Source organism: Macaca fascicularis, chromosome X (assembly GCF_037993035.2).
Source record: "Macaca fascicularis isolate 582-1 chromosome X, T2T-MFA8v1.1".
Taxonomy (NCBI): domain Eukaryota; kingdom Metazoa; phylum Chordata; class Mammalia; order Primates; family Cercopithecidae; genus Macaca; species Macaca fascicularis.
Window position 1 is genome coordinate 53,576,341 of NC_088395.1, and position 21,400 is coordinate 53,597,740.

Consider the following 21,400-nt stretch of genomic DNA (forward strand, 5'->3'; position numbering starts at 1 on the left):
AACAATTCCAAAATTCAAAACACTTTCTGGCCCCAAGCATTTTGGATAAGGGATACTACCTATGTAAGACTACTGAAATACAGTTTGATGGTAAATACCTAAAATATTACCCATGTTCTATACTGGTACAACCAAGACAAGTAACTTACATTGCATTTTCTACAGTAAACAAAGGACCTCCAAGTTCTCAAATTCAGTGGCTCACTCTCCATTTTAAGTAGTATAGGAACAAATTGCTGAACTTCACCTGAATCGGGGAGTAGGTGTATATGGCGGGGGCTGCCAAGATAACCCCTTAGTCAAGAGCTTAGTGAGAGCTGAGGCTGTTGATCGAGCGGCAGGTGTCGGTGCTGTAGTGGTGCTGGCAGCATGATGGCTCCTTCTCTGACGGACAGGAGATCCCACACAAAGTTTAACAAGAAGTCCGAATAGCTCAGCAAGTGCTCGGCCTAATCTGGAGGAAGCTGGAACCAGAAGTCAGAATAAGACTGTACAGTATTCTCAGAATAGTTTAATTACAACGGACACATTACCATTAACATATTTTTATGACTCACCACTTCCTCCTACAACCCCTAGTTAATGCTTGGATTTGTTCTACATTCAATGATCCAAAAAGGAAGTCCCACAAGGAACAAATGCCACTTTTGACGGTAGGAGACAGATATGTGCCACTCAATAGATATCAAATGTAAAAGACAAATAAGCACTCATACTGTTAGAGGAACATAAATTGAAACCACATTTGTAGAAGCAACACAGCAACATGCACTATTTAAGTTAAATGATATCTAGTGGATGATGAAGTCACTGAAAATGCCTACAAAGAACTTTAAAAATGCCAAAACCGATTAACCACTTAGATAAGAAAAGATCACTGACAATATACACAGTCTGATCACAACAAAAAATATGTAGTCCCAGAGGAAAAAAAAAAAACTAGGAAAAGCATGAAAACTGTTACAAGTAGCTTCTTAAGGTATTAGGCAGATTATGGACATCTCAATTTTTCAATTTCATAGGATGCTTTTCAATATATAATTGAACAAAGAAAAGGCAGCACACAAATACAAGCATATGTAAAAGAAAACACATAAAAAACTGAATGCTTTCCAGCTTCTCTTTAAATATTTTATGTTTTTATATTTCTACAATGAAATATACTTTTAAAATCATAAATGAAAATGTTGCCAGAGCATTTTAAAAATAAACGTTATTTCACCATGATCCAGGGACAAGAAGGGCTAGGTCTGAATCAAAGTACAGCTGACACTTGATCAACACAGGTTTTGAACTGTAGATGTCTACTTATGTGTGAATTTTTTTCAACAAATATATTGAAAATTTTGGAGATTTGTGACAATTTGAAAAAACTCCCAGATGAAACATGTAGCCTCAAAACATTGAAAAATTAACAAAAAGTTATGTCACAAATGTATAAAATATATGTAGATACTAGTCTATTTTATCATTTACTACCACAAAATATACACAAATTATAAAAATTTAATATTTATCACACACACATACACTTATATACGGTGCCATCTGCAGTAAATAAGCAGAATTGAATAACTGGATAAAATTTAGTACATATTATACTCTGTAATAATTTTGTAGCCACGACACTGTAACCATGATACTGTGGTGAGCTCAAGTGTTACCACGATATGCTTAAAACACTGTGTGAGGCTAAGCACTTCTACATGAACAGTTTATCTCTCCAATAAATTGTGTAGTGATCTCTCATGGTTCTCACATTGTTTTTCATGTTTACCGCAATACCGTAAACCTGGAATAAACCTGGGTCACTCTATGACCCCATATGAAGTGTCACTAGTGATGTTGGAAGTGCTCCCAAGAAGCAGGGAAAAATCATGACACTTCAAGAAAAAGTTGAATTGCTTGATGTGGATTACAGATTGCCCACCACTTCAGGAAAAATGAATTTAGTGTAAAGACCATTGTTAAACAAAGAACAGGAAATTAGTGAAGCTGCTGCTGCAGCTACACCAGCAGGCTTGAAAAGCTTGCACTTTTGTGAAATCTTATTTCATATTGAAAATGCACATTTATGTGGGTACAGGATTGCCATAATAAAGACAAACCTATAGATTCTACTGCAATTCAAGAAAATACTGAACTCACTATATGAAAACTTAAAGCAAAAGGAAAGTGAAGGATCTAAAGCTGGAGAAGCCAGCAAAGGATAATTTGAAAATTTTTAGAAAGAGGTATGGCTTAAAGAATGTCAAGATAACAGAAGAAGCAGCTTCTGACAACCAACAGGCAACAGATTAGTTCCCACACACCACTAAGAACATCACTGAGAAAGGGTATCCGCCTGAAAGGGTTTTTCATACAGACAAAGGGCCCTATTTTGAAGAAAAAGAAAAGGCCACAAAGGACATTTATTAGTAAGAAATAGAAGTGAGCAGAGGGAGTTAAGGGAGGAAGGGACAGACTCACTCCTCTATTTTGTGCAAATGCTACTGGGTTTATAATCAGGACTGCCCTTACCTATATAGCTCCTAACTTCTGAGCCTTGAAGGAGAAAGATAAACTACCAGCTGCTGGTCTTTTGGTTGTACAAGAAGGCCTGGGCAACAAGATCCCTTTTCTGGATTGGTTCCATTGATGTTTTGTCTCTGAAGTCAGAAGTATCTTGCTAGTAAAGGGGTGCCTTTTAAAGTTCTTTTGACATTAGACAATGCCTCTGGTGACCCAGAGCCCCATGAATTCAACACAAAAGGCACTGAAGTGGTCTACTTGCTCCCTAAAACCACATCTCTAATTCAGCCTCTAGATCAGAGAGTCATAAGGGGCTTTAAGGCTATTACACACAGTACTCTAAGGAAAGGATTATTAATGCTGTGGAAGAGAAGCCTGACAGAGGGAACATCACGAAAGTCTGGAAGGATTACACCACTGAAGATGCCACCATTGTTAGAGAAAAAGCCATCAAGCCTGAAATAAATTCCTGTTGGAGAAAACTGTCCCGATGTTGTGCAGAACTTAACAGGATTTATGACAGCGCCAATCAAGGAAATCACGAGTTTGTGGATATGGCATAAAAGGTGACGGGTGAAGAATTTCAGGATATGGATCTTAGTGAAATTCAAGAGCTAACAGACACCACGCCAGAGCAAGTAACAGAAGACGTCTTGATAGAGATGAGTGCTTCTGAACGGATACCAAATGATGAGGAAGAAGACATAGAAGCAGTGCCAGGAATCAAAGTGACATAAGACAATCTAGCAGAGGGTTCTGATTACTAAAGAATACTTTTGACTTCTTTTATGATGTGGACCTTACTATGATATGGGCACTGAAACTACAACAAATGGTGGAAGAAAGATTGGTATTGTACAGACACATTTTTAGAGAAATGAAAAAGCAACCAAGTCAGAAAGAAAGCACCGTGTATTTCCACAGTTACACCAAGCATGCCTGCCTTTCCTTCTACCTCCTTTACCTGTTCTGCCTCTACTGCCTCAGAGACAGCAAGACCAACATCCCCCACCACTTCCTTCTTCCTCCTCAGCCTACTCAATGTGAAGACCACCCAGATGAAGACCTTTATGATGATCCACTTAATGAATAGTAAATATACTTTTCTCTTAAGATTTTCTTAACATTTTCCTTTATCTAGTTTACTTTAAGAATACAGGATATAATACATATAACATACAAAATGTGTCCATTGACTGTTTATGTTATTGGTAAGGCTTCTGGTCAACAGATAGCTATTAGTAGTTAAGTTTTTTGGGGAGTCAAATGTTATACATGGATTTCTGACTGCGTGGAGGAATTTCCTCAACCCCATGTTGTTCAAGGGTTAAATCTATCTCTTCTCAGGATGTACATGCACATATAAACTCATTGTGTAAAAACAGGCTCTACTTGAGCCTAGGTTACATATACTGCTCAAATTTAGTAATAGGCTTAAATGTACGCAGTATAGTAACAAGGAAACGCTCCTTTCTTCTTCCTATTACATCCAAATTAAGCTTTCTTTATCCTAATTAGGGAATAGGCTACGGATATGGGTATACCCAGACTTGAAAACCTAATGAATCCAATCATTGGGTTTACACTTTCTCACCACTGCTTTCAGGTGAACAGATAGCAAAGTGGCGGTAGTCCAAAGACAAGAGGATGGCAAAAAGCCAGTAACCAGAGAGAAACAGTACATGGACTGGGTTCACACAGAAACCCCTGAATGCTCCAAGGTCAAAGAAGTATGACAAAGCAAGGAGAGAGAAATATGTACATGTTCTTGCACGGTCAATTTTCCTTTGAAGATAACGTTGGTAGATTTTCAAATTAAAATAAATGGAGAATTAAACTAATTAAGAGTAAAATGTAAAACGCAATGGGAATTTGAGATAACAAACGGAAACACCAAAGGCCATTTTCTGTTTGCTTTTACGAAGGGCCCCAGATTCCTGTAAGTTAGGTCTCCATTTTCCACTAAATTAAGGTGCCAGAAAGTGACGACAATTTAAGAACACACAAATAGGTTCCCAAACATTGGTATTACATTAAAGGGGGAAAAAATGGGCAAAGACAGACCAGTGCAAATCATTAATGCAGTTTTATATGCTGCTAATATAGTCTCAATAAAGCTGCCAAAGTGACTTTAATATAAAACACCTATCAGACTATGTCTCTTGCCAGGTATGTTCAAGGAACACAAAAAGAGAAGACTAGGTGGAATAGCCAGATAGTTAACAGGGAATCAAGATAGCTTAATAACAGAAACACCAAAGGAAGAATATTTCTAGATGGAGATGGTGGGTCAACTACCATGCGGCAGACAAGTGAGGAGGGACTTAGGACAAGGATGTTATAGATGCCTTGCTGAGACATTTCAGTGAAATGGTAGGAGCAGAAGCAATATGCAATAGTCGAAAAGTAGGAGGAAGAAATTAAACAAGGGAGGGTAGCAGATAGGGCTCTCAAGAAGGGATTCGGTCATCTCTGTATCTGTAGCAGCTACTACAAAGCCTGTCACATAGCAGCCACTCAACAAAGGACACTTGAAAATGAGTCACAGAAGTTTTAAACTTCCTTAAATGAAACAACATAGCCTTTCTAACTCAATCTGTTTCAGGACTAAGGGACTGAAAGCCAGAAAAGGTAGGAGAAAGGAGAATGACTCACCTGATAGCAAAGGCTTGATTTGCTTAATTCTGGCAGCCATTGCTGGTGTGATTTTAGATTTGCCCTTAGAGTCTGAAGCAGTAGGTTCATCTGTCTCCATGGGAGCCAACGTGTCACCATCTAGCCCAATGCCTTCTAATAAGCCCTGGGTAGAAGCATCCATACTTCCAGCTGTTCCATCCTGTTCCCCATCTACAGATGTATAAGAGGGGAGCAATAGGACATTGTAGAGCCAACATTTACCTGGTTCCTTGAGAAGTACCAACAAAGATTACCTACAGTTTTTGTTACTCTTTCAATTCCCATGGCTTCCTAAATTTGAAAAACAAAAATACAACCCAAGTATTGTACTGATATGCTCCTCTGTTTGGAGTTCTAAGTACCTAATGCTGACATCTTCAAATGACAGCATATGAATAGTATTAACCCAGGGCTACCTTGGAAGACTGTTATAGGCACAGCTCAACCCAGGGGGTACCATTCACATGGACTACAGTGTGCACAGTGCCCAGTGCTGTCAATGTGGGTGCCCTACTAGAATGTTACAGCTCGTTAAGTTCAAACTGGACATCACAGATTGCCACTGGAGAATTTTATTCCCTAGCATTTAAGAATTATGTATATGAATGTGAGATGCGTCTTTTTCTTTGGTATATGTGTGCTCTTAGATCTAAGAATGAGCTTTATGCAAACTTATAAAACAACTCACCAAGTTTTAATCTTAGCATTCCAGAAAAACTTTGGAGAAGTTGAGTCATTTTTGTTAAATGTGTTAAATAAATTGCTAGAAAAAATATACGTTAGAGAGGCAATTCTTTGACAGTGAATCTAACTTCATTCTCAGTTCTTAGTAAATTTATTCTTTCCCTGAGTTAAATTTGGTATATTTTCACTAAATTTGAGATTCTCATTTTGTCAGGTTTCTTTATACTTTATTAATGTTATCCCATCCCTCACAATAACCAGCTGTCATATGTAAGTCCTTGTTTGTTGGTTCTAAGCCTATGTCAGCTTTATTAGTTCCTTAGAAATTTCCCTTTCTAGTAATTTCTGTACAAGTTTTAAGCATATCTGAGACTTTTTTTTTTTTTAGACAGGGTCTCACTCTGTCATCTAGGCTTGAGTTGAGTCATGGCTCACCATAGCTTCAACTTCCTGGGCTCAAGCAATCCTCCCACCTCAGCCTCCCTAGAAGCTGGGACTACAGGCATGTACCACCACGGCCAGCTAATTTTTGTATTTTTTTTTTGCAGAGATGGGGTTTTGTCATGTTGCCCAGGCTGATCTCAAACTCCTGGGCTCAAGTGATTCACCTGCCTCAGCCTCCCAAAGTGCTGGGATTAGAGGTGTGAGCCACTGTGCCTGGTCTGATGCATTTTGATACACAGAATTACCTTCATTGCTTTCTTAATAGTTTATCCTTTTTTAATTTCCTCGTTGATACTGAACACAGGAGAAAAAACATTCTGGAAAAGTTGCTCGTATTCATTTTATGTTTGTAGCATTAGAGTCAGAAAATTGTGTATGATTTCTACTTACTGAAATTTGGAAATTTTATTTTTTATTTTTTTCTGAGATGGTGTTTCGCTCTTGTTGGCCAGGCTGGAGTGCAATGGCGCGATTTTGGCTCACCGCAACCTCCGCCTCCCAGGTTCAAGCGATCATCCTGCCTCAGCCTCCCAAGTAGCTGGGATTACAGGTATGTGCCACCATACCCGGCTAATTTTTTGTATTTTCAGTAGAGACGGAGTTTCTACATGTTGGTCAGGCTGGTCTGAACTCCCGACCTCAGGTGATCTGCCCACCTCGGCCTCCCACAGTGCTGGGATTACAGGCGTGAGCCAATGAGCCTCGCCAAAATTTGGAATTTTTATTGTGAGATAACATAAAAGCAATCTTCTTTACAAAGCAGCACTGTCGACAGAAATATAACGTGAAACACATATATAACTTAAATTTTCTAGTAGCCACATTAAAAATTATTTGTTAATACCCTCTGATACAATAATTTGTAGGAATCAATCTTATATTTGCAGAAAAGTAAACACAAAAATGTTCATTTAAAAAAAACCAGCATATTAGAAACTTAACAGGGAATAGTTAATTCGTGTACCTTTATATGGTACTTAACAGTAAGTGAAGAAAGAGATCTACGAAATGTTTTTATCTAAGACACTGACAAATACACTCAGAGAAAAAAGATGGGCAGACACTTTCAAAATGTTTTTTTTTGGGTGGCAGAAATATGGGTAATTCTTTCAACTACATTTTCTAACTTTTACCATTATGTATACGTCTTTATGCAGGAAACGACTAAAAATTAGTGAGAGGATGAAAACTAGACTATGGATGATAGAACTAACTAAAAATTTTCATAATAAACCTATAAAGACATAGGAACAAAACTCAGAATTAATGACTAACATTTTAGTTTCTTAGAGTTACCTGATCTTTTTCCGCCCTGGGTCGTACCTGCCTTCTCATCCTTTGGAACCAGTTTCTGCATATCTGCCTGGCCAAATTCACACCCAGATGGTAGGCTGCAACAAGAGAAATACTGAGCAAAAAAATTATATATATATATATACTGATAGTTCACCTCTTATATTATAAATGGTCTCTAATTTGCTTGGCTGACACTATCCCTCCAATAGCAGGTAGGTTAAACTGAATGTAACAAAGCATCTATAATTCCTGAGGTAGCACCCCACAAGCTTTCCAACACTTTTTTTTTTTTTTTTTTTTTTTTTTGGAGACCCAGTCTCACTCTTTCGCCTGGGCTGGAGTGCAGTGGCATGATCTTGGGCTCACTGCAACCTCCACCTCCCGGGTTCAAGTGATTCTCCTGCCTCAGCCTCCCAACTGGCTAGGATTACAGGCGCCCGCCATTACACCCAGCTAATTTTTTGTATTTTTAGTACAGACAGGGTTTTCACCATGTTGGCCAGGCTGGTCTTGAACACCTGACCTCGTGATTCACCTACCTTAGCCTCCCAAAGTGCTGGGATTACAGGCGTAAGCCACCACCTCCGGCCTCAACTCAGTTTTTTATATCTGGCTAATAACGGGAACACATTTTAAACCTCTACCACGCCGACAAAGCATACTTGGTATATCAAAATCAAGATGCACAAAATGCTACAATTTGTCAACAAGTTCCTAGGCTGGGAAGAGGGAAGGACAAGGAAGCCTCTGAACTCTCTTCCATACCCTCCTATCCCCAACCAAAGCAATCCTCCAGGCTCACCGAACTTAAATAACAATGTGATGAGAGAGAGAGCCATTCTCTTACCTGTTTGGGGTACACAGAGAGAGGAGGACAGTGCTTTCCCACACCAGGGAACAGTATAACTGGCTCAGCTTGCTCAAAACACTCAGACCCAATTGAGAGCCCCACTGGTTTACGGAGATGGAACGAATTTCACTCTGCAATCATAACAAGAATTTCACCTTTGGGATGTTTTCTAACAATTATACTTTAAAAAAAAAAAAAAAAAAGACCTTCAATAGTTTTATAAGAATAAGGGATTTTTCTTCATTGCTATTCTCAGAGTTATCCACCTCATCAAAATGTCCACATTCAAGACGACAGTTCCACAAGGTACTCTGTTACAACATTTACAAATTATTTCCACAACATCCCTTATCATTGTTTTTTATGAAGTGAAAGAAAGGTATCAGAGGCTACTCTTTTTTTCTGAATCAAAGAAACGGTTTTACAGGTTCATTAACTACTTTCTAAATTATTTGTTGGGGGTATTGTTATTTCCATCCAATTTCTTTACTTCAGTAAATACCTAGATTTATTTAATTCCTTACTTTAAATTTTCCTTTTCATTTTATTTCATTTAATAAAGTCATAAAAATCAATCCCTAAAATTTAAGTAATTTAATTTTCTAAATTGTTTATAATTGTGCTGTTTTTTTTTACTTCAGATTTGATCGATTCACAAGTAACAGAGAACACACTCCTGCTCAATAGCATAAAACAGGGCTGTTGAACCCTGTTTTGTTTAATGTTGATACCATTAATCTTTAGAATCAATTATCTGAGGAATAAATGTAGTAAAACTGTGAGGACATACACAAAATGCCTTCTTTCTGGACCTATGGATTATGGATTGCAGGCAAAACGTTTGATATGTAGAAAATTTTTAGTAATTTGTTAATTACTATTGATTTAAATGTTCTTTGGTAAAATGTCCTACCTATGCCATCCAATTATCAGACCTATAAGGACTCGTGGAAAGATTAGAAAGTACTAAGGCCAGATGAATACCCAACTGATGTTTGTCTGTAATAACCTGTTTTGCTCTCAAGAAAGTCCACTTCACATAATAAATTATACAGTCACTCAACTTTTTGACAGTGAAAAAAAATCTCATCCTAAATTAAACTGTTCTTTTAGCTGCTACCTCAGGCAGACCTCCTTTCAAGCACAGTAACCCTGCTAAAGTGTATGCCCTAAATATTTCACTGCCTTTAAACTAATATGTTCACCCCTAAGATTATTTTTACCTGTCCAACTCTGCAAGTATGAACAAACATCATGATGTAGGCATGGGCAGCAGTGAGTGCATGCAGCAGAGGTGTGGCCTGGGCTGAGAGGGTAGCATCAGCAACATTGCCTGCGCAAGCCAGTTCTCGCAACAACACTGAGCCCCCAGGGGATTCAATGGGGCGGTGTAAGGGCTCCAGGGAGGAGAGGATGGAGTCCAACTGAAGGAGACCTTCTTGAAGGACTTTGGGTTCATGTGACAGTGTCTGAAACAGGAAGAATAATTAAAGTGTTAATATACAATGAACTTCAAATTCTTCATGTCTTTTAATAGTCACAATGGAAGTGGACAATTAAACGGAAGTCTCCCAGATTTTAGATATGGCCATGGTCTCTCACCTGGTAAATGGTGGAACCCAAATATGAAGTCAGGTACAATATACTTAACATCTGTTTCTAGAGCAACATACTACTTTCAAACTTGGTGAGCCAATAACACTTAAAAGCTTATGACAGTCAAACTGAATACTGTTACAGCAAGGACTCTACATTATAGGATTAATTCCAAATTTTGCTCGATAGGAAACCATGTTAGGCAAAGTTCCAAAGCATGGAAGAGAATCACTACTATACTGTTCTTTTCTTCTTAAAACAAGAGAGATTATTCTGAGATAGGAATCAGGTAGGCGATTTGTTTTTATCAGACAACCCAAGGATTATATGTCCCTTGTGATTTCTGCTCAAGTCTGGAGAAAAATCTGACAGCAAAACACCATCACTTGCCATGCAAAGATAGGAGAAATCATGTGCCTTCCTATGGTTTTAAATAAATCTATCTATGCTTCCACAGTATCTTATAGGTAGGATAAAGATATTTTCCTCTCTCACTGATGAAGAGCATTTAATTCAGTATTTCAAAGAGTAAAACAAAATAAACTAAATGAAGTCATGTCACAATTATGGATCTTTCCAAGTCTGTAAGCAAATGGATTTCTCATTCAGCAGGAATTACTTACACTCTGCAGCCCAGCTAATAAAGGAGTTTCATAGATTTAATGCAATCACTATCAATATTCCAATGCTGTTTTTTGTTTTGGTTTTGCAGAAATAGAAAAATCCCTTCTAAAATTTATATGAAATCTTAAGGGACCCCAAATAGCCAAAACAAGTTGGGGGAAAATTTTTGGAGGTCTCACTCTTTTTGATTTCTATTACAAAGTTACAGTAATCAAAACTGTGATACTGGCATAAAGACAGACATAAAGACCAATGGAACAGAATAGAGAGCCCAGAATTAAATCTTCACATATATATGGTCAAATGATTTTTGACGAAGGTACCAAGACCATGCAATAGGAAAGGACAGACTTTTACTGTATAAAAAATCTAATCAAAATGGATCAAAGACCTGAATATAAGAGCTAAGTTATAAAACTCTTAGAAGAAGCTATAGTGGGAAAGCTGCAAAACACTGGATTTGGCAACGGTTTTAGTGGATGTGACACTAAAAACACAGGTGTTTACACAGGCAACAAAAACAAAAAAAGAGAAGCTGGACTTTATCAAGATTAAAAATGTTTGTGCATCAAAAGACAACCACGAAAACGCAACTCACAGAACAGGAAAAATATATGCAAATCATATACTTGAGAAGAGATTAATATCAGGTATTAATATATGTATAAGAATACACAACTCTTACAACTCAACAATAAAACAAATAACACGATTAAAAAAGAACAATGAATTTGAATAGACATTTCTCCAAAGAAGATATATATATGGACAACAAGCACATGAAAATATGTTCGTTATCACTAAGCATTAGGGAAATGCCAGTGAAAAACAAAATGAGATACACTTCCTACCCACCAGAATGGCTATTATCAAAAAACAGAAAATAAGTATTGGTTAGGATGTGGGAAAATTAGAATTAAAAGTAGAGTCTCAAAGAGTTATATGTACATCCATGTTCACAGCATCATTATTATTCACAACAGCCAAAAGGTGAAAGCAACCCAAGTGTCAATCAACAGATGAATGGATAAACAAAATGTGGTATAAACACACAATGGAATATTATGAGGCCTTACAAGGGAAGGAAATTATGACACATGCTACATAATGGTTGAACCTTGAGGGCATTATGCTAAGTGAAAAAAGCCAGTCGCACACACAAATATTTTCTGATTCCACTGATATAAGGTACCTAGAGTAGTCAAATTTAGAGACAAAAAGTAGAATGGTAGTTGCCAGGGGCTGGGGAGAAGGGAGGATGAGAAGTTCAAGGGCAGAATTTCATTTTTGCAAGATGAAAAGAGTTCTGGAGATTGGCTGCACATCAATATGAATACACATAACACTACTGAACTCTACACTGCAAAATGGTTAAGATGGTACATTTCATGTTATGTGTAGTTTACCACTATGAAAAAATAAAGAAGCTTCATTTTTGGCAAAACATGAGCAATGAACTACCATGTTAACTATGCTTACAATACATGACTATTGGGCTTGAAAAGGGGGGAATTAAATATCGGCAATGAACTACATGTCAATTATGCTTAATACACGACTATCAAGCTTGAAAGGGGAGGAAAACACATGGTTAAACATAACCATAAACATAAAATGTGTTAAAAAAGCACCTATAACAAAGAAGGGTGACATACTAATAAAACCCAACTAGAAAAGCTTTCTTGGAGATACACTTTTCCCTCCAATAAACTCTAATGATGTAGAACTACATACCAAACTGATGAACAAAGAAAAAATACTTTGACTTTTCAATGAGAAATAACATGGCACACTATATATTAGTCACAAAATTCACTTAAACAACATAACACAAATTTATTCATTATTTTTTAGTTGAAGGGAGACCACAGTAAAAACATATATACAGAAGTATCGCAAAATTGATTTCCAAAAAGAAATGAAAACATTTGGCCAGATGCTTCTTACCAATATGGATTTGCAGACACCTGCAACAGCCTGACAGGCAGCAGATGTGGGAAAGTCAATGGGCAGATTGGGAAGACCCAAAATGGTAACCAAAGGCAAGAGTCCTTTCTGATTCACAAATTCCTGGCAGTGGTCATCTGTTGTATTGTTGCTCAGAATAGATTCCACAAATTTCATCTAGGTAATAAAAATTTTTTAAAGAAGTTAGAGCCTGACAGGTAGAACTAAAAGGCCAGCCTGGAATAAGGATGGGGTAGCCTTCTAGTCATGATATCAGTGTTTTCTAGAGTATCAAAACCTCAGATAAACCAGATGTATGATACGGACTCTAAAACATCCAGGAAGTAAAGAATATCTACGATTTCTGCCCAATCTACATTTTCAAGCACACCAAGAGTCGGATAATTTGAGATAACAGAGAAGTTAAGTGACTTGCTCAGGGCCACATTATGAATTAGTGGTACAATCATGTCTAATCTCTTAATTTGCTATTTAGTGCTCCTTGCCTGCCTTTCTCCTGCAGGCAAACATCATGGAAAATTTCCCCCAAATGTGCTTATAATGCAAATGAAACGCTGATCTCTGGAAGAGTCTGTTTCAAACAGAATATTTTTAAGAGTAAAAAAGTAAAATGTGGGCAATAAACACACAGGCACAAGAGAAACTATCTCTGGAAGTCTTGGAAGTGATTAGTAGGCTAAAACAAATGCTAAGAGGTCTCTCCCTTATTGGTAAACAATTCTGGGAAAATTCAAACTTCACTTTTTTGGTGAGATACTCCGGAAGTAATGGAGAAAAAAAGGGGAAAATATATGTTGGACACGTTTGGAAAACATGTTACAGGTTGTATATCTCATATTCAAAATGCTTGGGCACCATGAATGTTTCAGATTTTTTATTTTTATTTTTTTAATTTTTTTTTTTTTTTTTTTTGAGACGGAGTCTCGCTCTGCCGCCCAGGCTGGAATGCAGTGGCTGGATCTCAGCTCACTGCAAGCTCCGCCTCCCAGGTTCACGCCATTCTCCTGCCTCAGCCTCCCGAGTAGCTGGGACTACAGGCGCCCGCCACCTTGCCCGGCTAGTTTTTTTGTATCTTTTTTTTTTTTTTTTAGTAGAGACGGGGTTTCACCGTGTTAGCCAGGATGGTCTCCATCTCCTGACCTCGTGATCCGCCTGTCTCGGCCTCCCAAAGTGCTGGGATTACAGGCCAGATTTTTTATTTTTGAATATTTGCATTATATGGTTCAGGCTGAAAATGCTCCAGTGAGCATTTCCTTTCAGTGTTATGCTGGTACTCAAAAAGGTTCAAATTTTGGAGCATTTTGGATTTGGGATGATCAGCCCGTACCAGACTGGCAAAACAAAACCTGTTACAGAATCCTGTCTGGATTCTAATGAAGAATGGTAACAGTGAACAAAAAAATCCGGAATAAAAAATAATGGGGGTCATGTTGGCTAATTTCTGGCAAACCAGTCTAGAACAAAAACAAAAGGGTGGCACATCTTTCTCCTCTTAATTGGATTCCAAATAAAATGAATACGGTAATTACTGGACTCTGATAACACTACACATTTTCCAGAAAAGCATACATACACCTTTACTCAGTTTGCCCTGTGTTGAATCTTACCACATTAAGGATGTAATCCATGAGGGGAATAGGAATACGTTCCTCTGTACCAACAACCCTGTTAGGGGAGAAAAGAGTGAGTTATACAGAAATTCACAATACCAATATTAAGAGAACAGAGGAAGAGGTACTGTATAAAATTCTAGGTCTTTTTCTATTTATTTATTTGCTCTTTTTTTTTGAGACAGGGTCTTGCTGCCACCCAGGCTGGAGTGCAGTGGCACAATCACGGCTCACTGCAGCCTTTACTTCCCAGGCTTATGGGGTAGAGATGAGCCTTTAGACTCATATACCACAGGAAAAGAACAGCTGAAATCAATCCTGAATCTACCTTTCCTAGCCTGACTAAGGTTGAAAGCATAAAGGGGAAAACCAAGCCTTTAAAAACTCAACATTTGTATACATCACAAGAGAAACTATCCTATCTTTGGCAAACTACTGTTGGAGAAATTTATCCATATGAAAACATTTAAAATAAGTTCAATTAAAAGACTCAACATCTGCTTGAAGAAAGAGGCTAGACAAAGAGACACTTAAACATCATATGATGTTTTTGCATCACGTTTAAAGTTATGGAGAATAGGAAATAGAATTTAATTCTGTTCAAAGATTCATACACCTGAGGCCTCCTTGGCCTAACAATTGGTATTTGCACATGACAGTTCCTGAACTATCGAAAAACTGATCAGGTCTTTTGTCTTTTCAGTTGCTTCAATACTGCACAGCAGATGAGAAGGCTACAACATACCATAGCTGCAGAAAATGCAGCTCAATGTAAAAAACTACACATATAGTATATTGTGATGAAACAAAATATTACCTCTAAGATAAACCCCAAGGAGGAACAAATACTTTAGAAAATGGAGCATTTTGGACACAGGCCCTTGAAACAGATTTAGGCAGGGTGCAGGAGAGTGGGATGGAGCAGAGACAGAGGGAGAGGTAGAGGAAGAAGACAAGAAAGTTGGCAAGAAGCTAGTAGTTCTCATCTCTAAGCAAGACAAAATGTAAACAAAGATTTGCCAGGCACAAGAACATTTGGCAGCAGAATTTAGAACAGGAGAGAGTGGAGAGGCATTATGAATGACTTCAGTGACAAAAATACCCAGAACAAGGGTTTGGGTAGGATGTTGTGAACCTCCTCAATGAAAAATGTGGGGAAGAACTTTGTAGAAAAGGAGTATACCTATAAGGCAAGATTGAAATGATTCCATGAGAAGACCACAAAACCTTAATTTCCTCCTCAGAACCACTGTAGCATTCCATGTTACTTATATCAATTACCTATAGATCCACCTCTATCAATAAGGAGTGCAAGTGTGGATCCAGCCCAGAGACACCAAACCCTTTGAAGAAGCCAGATATGATGGCAAAGAGCCTAAGTAGTAAAATCAAATGAGACCTATATACCCCCTTTATTTGCTACATGGAAACTGGGGAGAAGAACAGAGAGAAAGCAAACCAATAGTGGTTCTTAATATAATTCCAGGAATAAATTTGTTCAGTACCACTTTTCTCCTTACCCTCATCTTTTGGCTCTCAGGCCCAAGAAGCCGTACAGGAATAATCAAAATGATCAACTCTTTCCAACAGGACTCAACTTAAAAGTCCTAAACTTCCTGTTTTTCTCTCTTTCCCCAAACAAATACACATTGCCAAACTCTAGTCAATTTTCTGTATTTATGATGGTGGAGCCCCAGCCCATGCCCAGAAAGTAAAGGAGGATTTCAATTTAGTGTCACAGTATGATGTACATGGGGTTTTTCGGGGTAGGGGCGTGGTCAGGTGCTTCCTCCAGCTTTTGAGGAGACAGCTCACTCTGATGAAGGAGCCCTCCCAGTGGACCACATTTCAGGGAACAACTGCGTCTCTGGACTCATTACCTTTAAAGTCCAAACAATTGCTATTCGAGTTCTAACGATCACAAAGACTTTATATAGCCCATTTCTTTCAAGTTGCTCATGAGTGGTGGGTGGTAAGCTAGGCACACTAATGGAATCAACCACAAAGTGAACCGTGATGCATCAACTACAAACCCTGGTTACTTACTGGCAAGTATATTCATCCCTAGCAATATCAGATTTTCTGAGATCAAACAATTTAGAAGGCAGAAGAAAGGGAGAAAAGACAGGTATTTAGAACTACTTGTGGTGAATGAGTGAATGTAGAAAGGCACCCTGTGTATTGGGGGTAGACTATAGTGCCTAAGTTTTCATACTCCAGATCTCCAGCACAAAACCATGTGTTTCAAGAGTAAATACAAACGCCATTTGCAAATACTAGCTGCTGACTTTTTGTTTAAAACAAAAAAAAAAAAAAAAGGAAAGGGTACTGTCTAAGCCTCGAAAAAACCCAGAAACCTAAGTCCATCAACTGGAAAATGGATAATCACTACACAATTATCACACAACAGAATACTACTCAGCAATGAAAAGTAACAAGTTGCTGACAGATGCAATAACACGGATGAACCTCCAAAACACATCGAACAAAGAAGCTAGATACAAGATATATACATCAGATATAATATACACATACGACTTTATATGATCATTTTATTTAAACATATTCTGGAATAGACATAATAATATGATGACAGAAGTAAGATTTTGGGACAGAGAAATTGCCTCAATTTTGGGCAGGGAAACTGGAAATGCAGAATCTGTATGGAAATCATACCTGAATTTAAACTGCTGTTAAATTGGCCAGGTGCGGCGGCGCACACCTGCAATCCCAGCACTTTGGGAGGCTGAAGTGGGTGGATCACATGAGGCCAGGAGTTTGAGGCCAACATGGCAAAACCCCAGCTCTACTAAAAATACGAAAATTAGCCAGGCATGGTGGCACGTGTCTGTAATCCCAGCTACTCAGGAGGCTAAGGCACGAGAACTGCTTGAAGTCGGGAGGTGGAGGTTGCAGTGAGCTGAGCTCGTGCCACTGCACTCCAGCCTGGGTGATGTAGTGAGACTCTATCTCAAAATAAATAAATAAATAAGTAAATAAAATAAAATAAAGATAAGAGTTAATCATTTTACGTGTGGGTAAGGCATTGGAAAACATGAGAGCATGGGAAACAGAAATTCGGAAGTTCCACTGAAGAACTTTGAATTTAGAGGAAGGGACGGACAAGACTTATGGGGAGAAGCGTGACACATATTCCCAATTTTTCTAAGCCCTTTCACCATATTGTGAGAAAGTACAAAATTCCCCCATAACAACTGCCTGGGATAGAAGATAAAAAGAACTTTTGCTATTAATATATTGTGGTTTTCAAAATGAAGCTGAGTTTAGACAGTCTCTTGCTTTTTCTTCCTGCCCTAATAATTTACTTAGTGACCCAATCTAGGCTTCTGAAGATGGCAGAAGTGAAAAAATACATGTGTCAACATCTGTGAGACTCTTGGATCACGCAAATGAGGTAGTGATGAGCATTCAGAATGTAGAAAACTACTGATACTAGGGTACAGTAACTACTAGAGTCCTCTGCATCTTAGAAGTTACATATAAATATCACTATGGTAGAATATTAATGCTACTGGGTTTATATTTCTAATTTCTCTTCATTTTCATTCACGTCTCATTAGGCCTAGCTCTCCAAGCATTTAAGACTTCAGGAATCCTTAATTTAAGGCTCTTTATTCATTTCAATAAACAAACTTACTGACTACCTACTATTAGACAAAGTGATAGGGATATACTGGTGAATGAGGCAATGTCTTGCTCTTGAGGAGCTTATAGGTGAGTGAGGAAAACCATTAACATGTATGAATAATTTTAACAAAACTGTTGCAAGAACACAAGATTGACTTCTCATTTGGAAGTTTAAAAAAAAAAAAAAAACTCCTTCAAGAATAAGACATTTGAACTGGCCTTACAGAAATCTGGTGGATGGAAAAGGAGGTATTATGGGAATGGGAATGGCTGTGGATAGAACACAGTGATACACGATATCCTGAGAAAGGAAAGGAGGGTAAACAAATGAGGGTAGTGAAGAAAATGCTGATTAACTGCGACAGCTTGAAATCTGGGCACATCAGACGTAAGGCATCTGGAAAATGTCCAGGTAGGGAAGTCACATGCAGATGAATATATATAAGCTTGACTTAAAACCACTACCACCTATGTCTTAAAATTTTCCCTTATTTGTAGCCAGGAGAAGGAACCCCACTCCAGTAGGGTCACTGACATTCAAGGGTGTGACAAAGGAAGCACTAAGACTCGTCTACAAAAAAATGTCATGCTTTCTTCCAGGGTGTCCTCCTTTTCTAGAAAAAGAACACTTAAAAGAGAACAAAAGGTACTGCTAGAATGAAGGTAGGTTTGCCTTCTCAGAGAGGCTAAGGTATGTGTTCAACAAAGTAATATACTTAGTAGTTAATGCCTCTCCTTAAAACACCTGATACCCACAGGCTCATTACTATTTAGAGTTCCAAGAGGACATACCAGTTTTGGATTCTAGGCCTTTGCTCCTGTTGTCTACTCCACCTTAAATTTTAAGTTCCAAGGTACCATTCAGGACCAGCTCAAATGCATTCATATCTGTGCCTAAAATGCTCAAGCTTTTCTCAGAATGACTTACCTACACAATAAAAGAGTACTTATTGAATGAGTGAGTACATGACTGTCCAGAAGGATCAATCCCATTTTCAGCATGCAGGTGATTAAAAGTTACAGGTATAGAGTTACAGTTCATCCCCGGTATGTGAATACTGCTCAAAGAGCCTGGTGGACTACCTCCTAACAGTCAGCAGCCTTTAAGCAAACTCCCTGCTTTCATCTAAGAACTCAATTCTTGACTGTTTACAGTCATACAGTAAATTCCAAAGCCTTCCAATTAATCTGGAACGAACAAATAGTAACAAAATGAACAAAAATTAAAAAAACAACAAGCAACAACAAATCCTCACACACCCCTTAAGGACTTCTTAGGAGACAGGCTTCAAAAGTACAATGTGTTTCACACGTGCCTGAAAAAAATCAAGCAGTCAATGATGTGGAATATTAAATCAACAAAGGGAAAATAAGGTCTCTGTGCAAAGTCCATTAACTTGATAGACCAAATTCTGATTCAATTTCATCAACAGCTTTTAAGAATGAGCACTTCAGGCCGGGCGCGGTGGCTCAGGCCTGTAATCCCAGCACTTTGGGAGGCCGAGATGGGTGGATCACGAGGTCAGGAGATCGAGACCATCCTGGCTAACATGGTGAAACCCCGTCTCTACTAAGAAATACAAAAAAACCAGCTGGGAGTGGTGGCGGGCGCCTGTAGTCCCAGCTACTCAGGAGGCTGAGGCAGGAGAATGGTGTAAACCCAGGAGGTGGAGCTTGCAGTGAGCTGAGATCCGGCCACTGCACTCCAGCCTGGGTGACAGAGCAAGACACCGTCTCAAAAAAAAAAAAAAAAAAAAAAAAAAAAAGAATGAGCACTTCCTGGCTGGGTGCAGTGGCTCACACCTGTAATCCCAACACTTTGAGAAGCCAAGATGGGTAGATCACCTGAGATGGGGAGTTGAGATCAGCCTGGTCAACAGGCTGATGAAACCCCATCTCTACTAAAAATACAAAAATTGGCCGAGTGTGGTGGTGGGTGTCTATAATCCCAGCTACTTGGGAGGCTGAGGCAGGAGAATTGCTTGAGCCCGGGAGGTGGAGGTTGCAATGAGCCGAGACCACATCGTTGCACTCCAGCTTGGGCAACAAAAGCAAAACTCTGTCTCAAAAAAATAAATAAATAAAAATTAAAAATAAATAAATTTTTTTTTTTAAAAAGATCACTTCCTAAGGCAACTAATACAATTAAATACCAAAGCACAAATAACACACAAGGGTCAAAAAAGGAAAAACTAATACACTCTTAGAACCAGCAAGAACTTTAAAATGATCTAATACAACTCTCTTGTGTTTTATAGATGAAAGTGTTCACTAAGACTTAGAGAGGTGACAACATGCCCAAGATTACACGGCTAGAGGATCTGTTTTGTAAACACTTACTGCTGATTAGGTTCACTTTCATTTTGCTGGGTAGAATTAAAGCTCTGCATGGCCTGTACTTCCTCTTCCTCCTCATCCTCACTAGAGGCTTCTTCTGCAGCATGATTAGACCTTGGGGGAGGAGCAGTGGCAGTGCCATCTGCCTTCTGGATTGATGGCTTCTGACAGATGTATTTGGGGTCCCTTCCAAGATTACAGATTTCTTCAAGTAACTGAAAGGCACAGGAAATAAGATTACTTATTAGTAATCATGGAATGGGGAGGAGGAGACAGATAACATATTTAGAGCATTTTCTATGTGTTGTATATTTGCTCAAACACTTCATATACATGTTATATACACCATTCCCAGAATATGGTCATTAATTCCATTTTATAAACAAGGGAAGAGACGTGCCGCAAACTTAAGTAATTTGTTGAGGGTCACAGGGCTGTATAAGCGACTGACAAATCTGACTCCCTCTCCCAATTCACCAAGCACCAGGAACTTATATACTAGTTTCAATAACAATTCTAAAAGGAAACTGGCAGAGCTAATAAGGCGGGGTGGGGGGCAGCCACAGGGATCAACAAACAGAGACTAGAAAGGGCAATACATTTTACAAACTTAATCTAAGCCATGTCTGCTTGTCCATATAATACATAAAATAAATCATTATATAGAGGTTTACATTAAATGGAAAAAATTTTTTAAGGAAAACAATTCTCGACCTAAAAAACTTTTTTTTTTTTTTTTGAGACAGAGTCTTGCAGTGGCATGATCTCAGCTCGCTACAACCTCCTCCTCCCGAGTTTAAGTGATTCTCCTGTCTCAACCTCCAGAGTCGCTGGGACTACAGGCACACGCCACCACACCCGGCTAAATTTTATATTTTTCATAGAAACGGGGCTTCACCATGTTGTCCAGGCTGGTCTCAAACTCCTGGCCTCAAGCGATCCATCAGCCTCAGCCTCCCAAAGTGTCAGGATTACAGGCGTGAGCCACTGCACCCAGGCTAAAAAACTTTTAACAGAGACTTCTTTCTAAGATGAACTAAAATGACAACCTTTTTTTTTTTTTATAAAGGACCAACCTAAGGACATGGAAACAATGAGGCAGACATAATGCTCTTATAGCTATAGCCCAAGAATCCTAATGACATCCAGTAGGCCA

At 38.5% G+C, this 21,400-nt stretch overlaps 1 protein-coding gene across 15 annotated transcripts in view; it reads right to left on the minus strand.

Moving 5' to 3' along the window:
• Nucleotides 1-21,400, minus strand: part of HUWE1 (HECT, UBA and WWE domain containing E3 ubiquitin protein ligase 1) — a 153,131-nt gene that overhangs the window by 60,817 nt on the left and 70,914 nt on the right. For all 15 annotated transcript variants that reach the window (XR_012430238.1, XR_012430240.1, XR_012430239.1 and 12 more), the window contains 8 exons: nt 20,248-20,459; nt 14,257-14,314; nt 12,629-12,805; nt 9,685-9,930; nt 8,459-8,592; nt 7,612-7,706; nt 5,167-5,358; nt 248-464 (listed from right to left, as the gene is read on the minus strand). Coding sequence is in view for 12 of the 15 variants with exons in the window: in XM_005593658.4 (XP_005593715.1) it covers nt 248-464; nt 5,167-5,358; nt 7,612-7,706; nt 8,459-8,592; nt 9,685-9,930; nt 12,629-12,805; nt 14,257-14,314; nt 20,248-20,459 (1,331 nt within the window). In the remaining 3 variants the exon portion in view is untranslated. The remainder of the gene's footprint in view (nt 1-247; nt 465-5,166; nt 5,359-7,611; nt 7,707-8,458; nt 8,593-9,684; nt 9,931-12,628; nt 12,806-14,256; nt 14,315-20,247; nt 20,460-21,400) is intronic.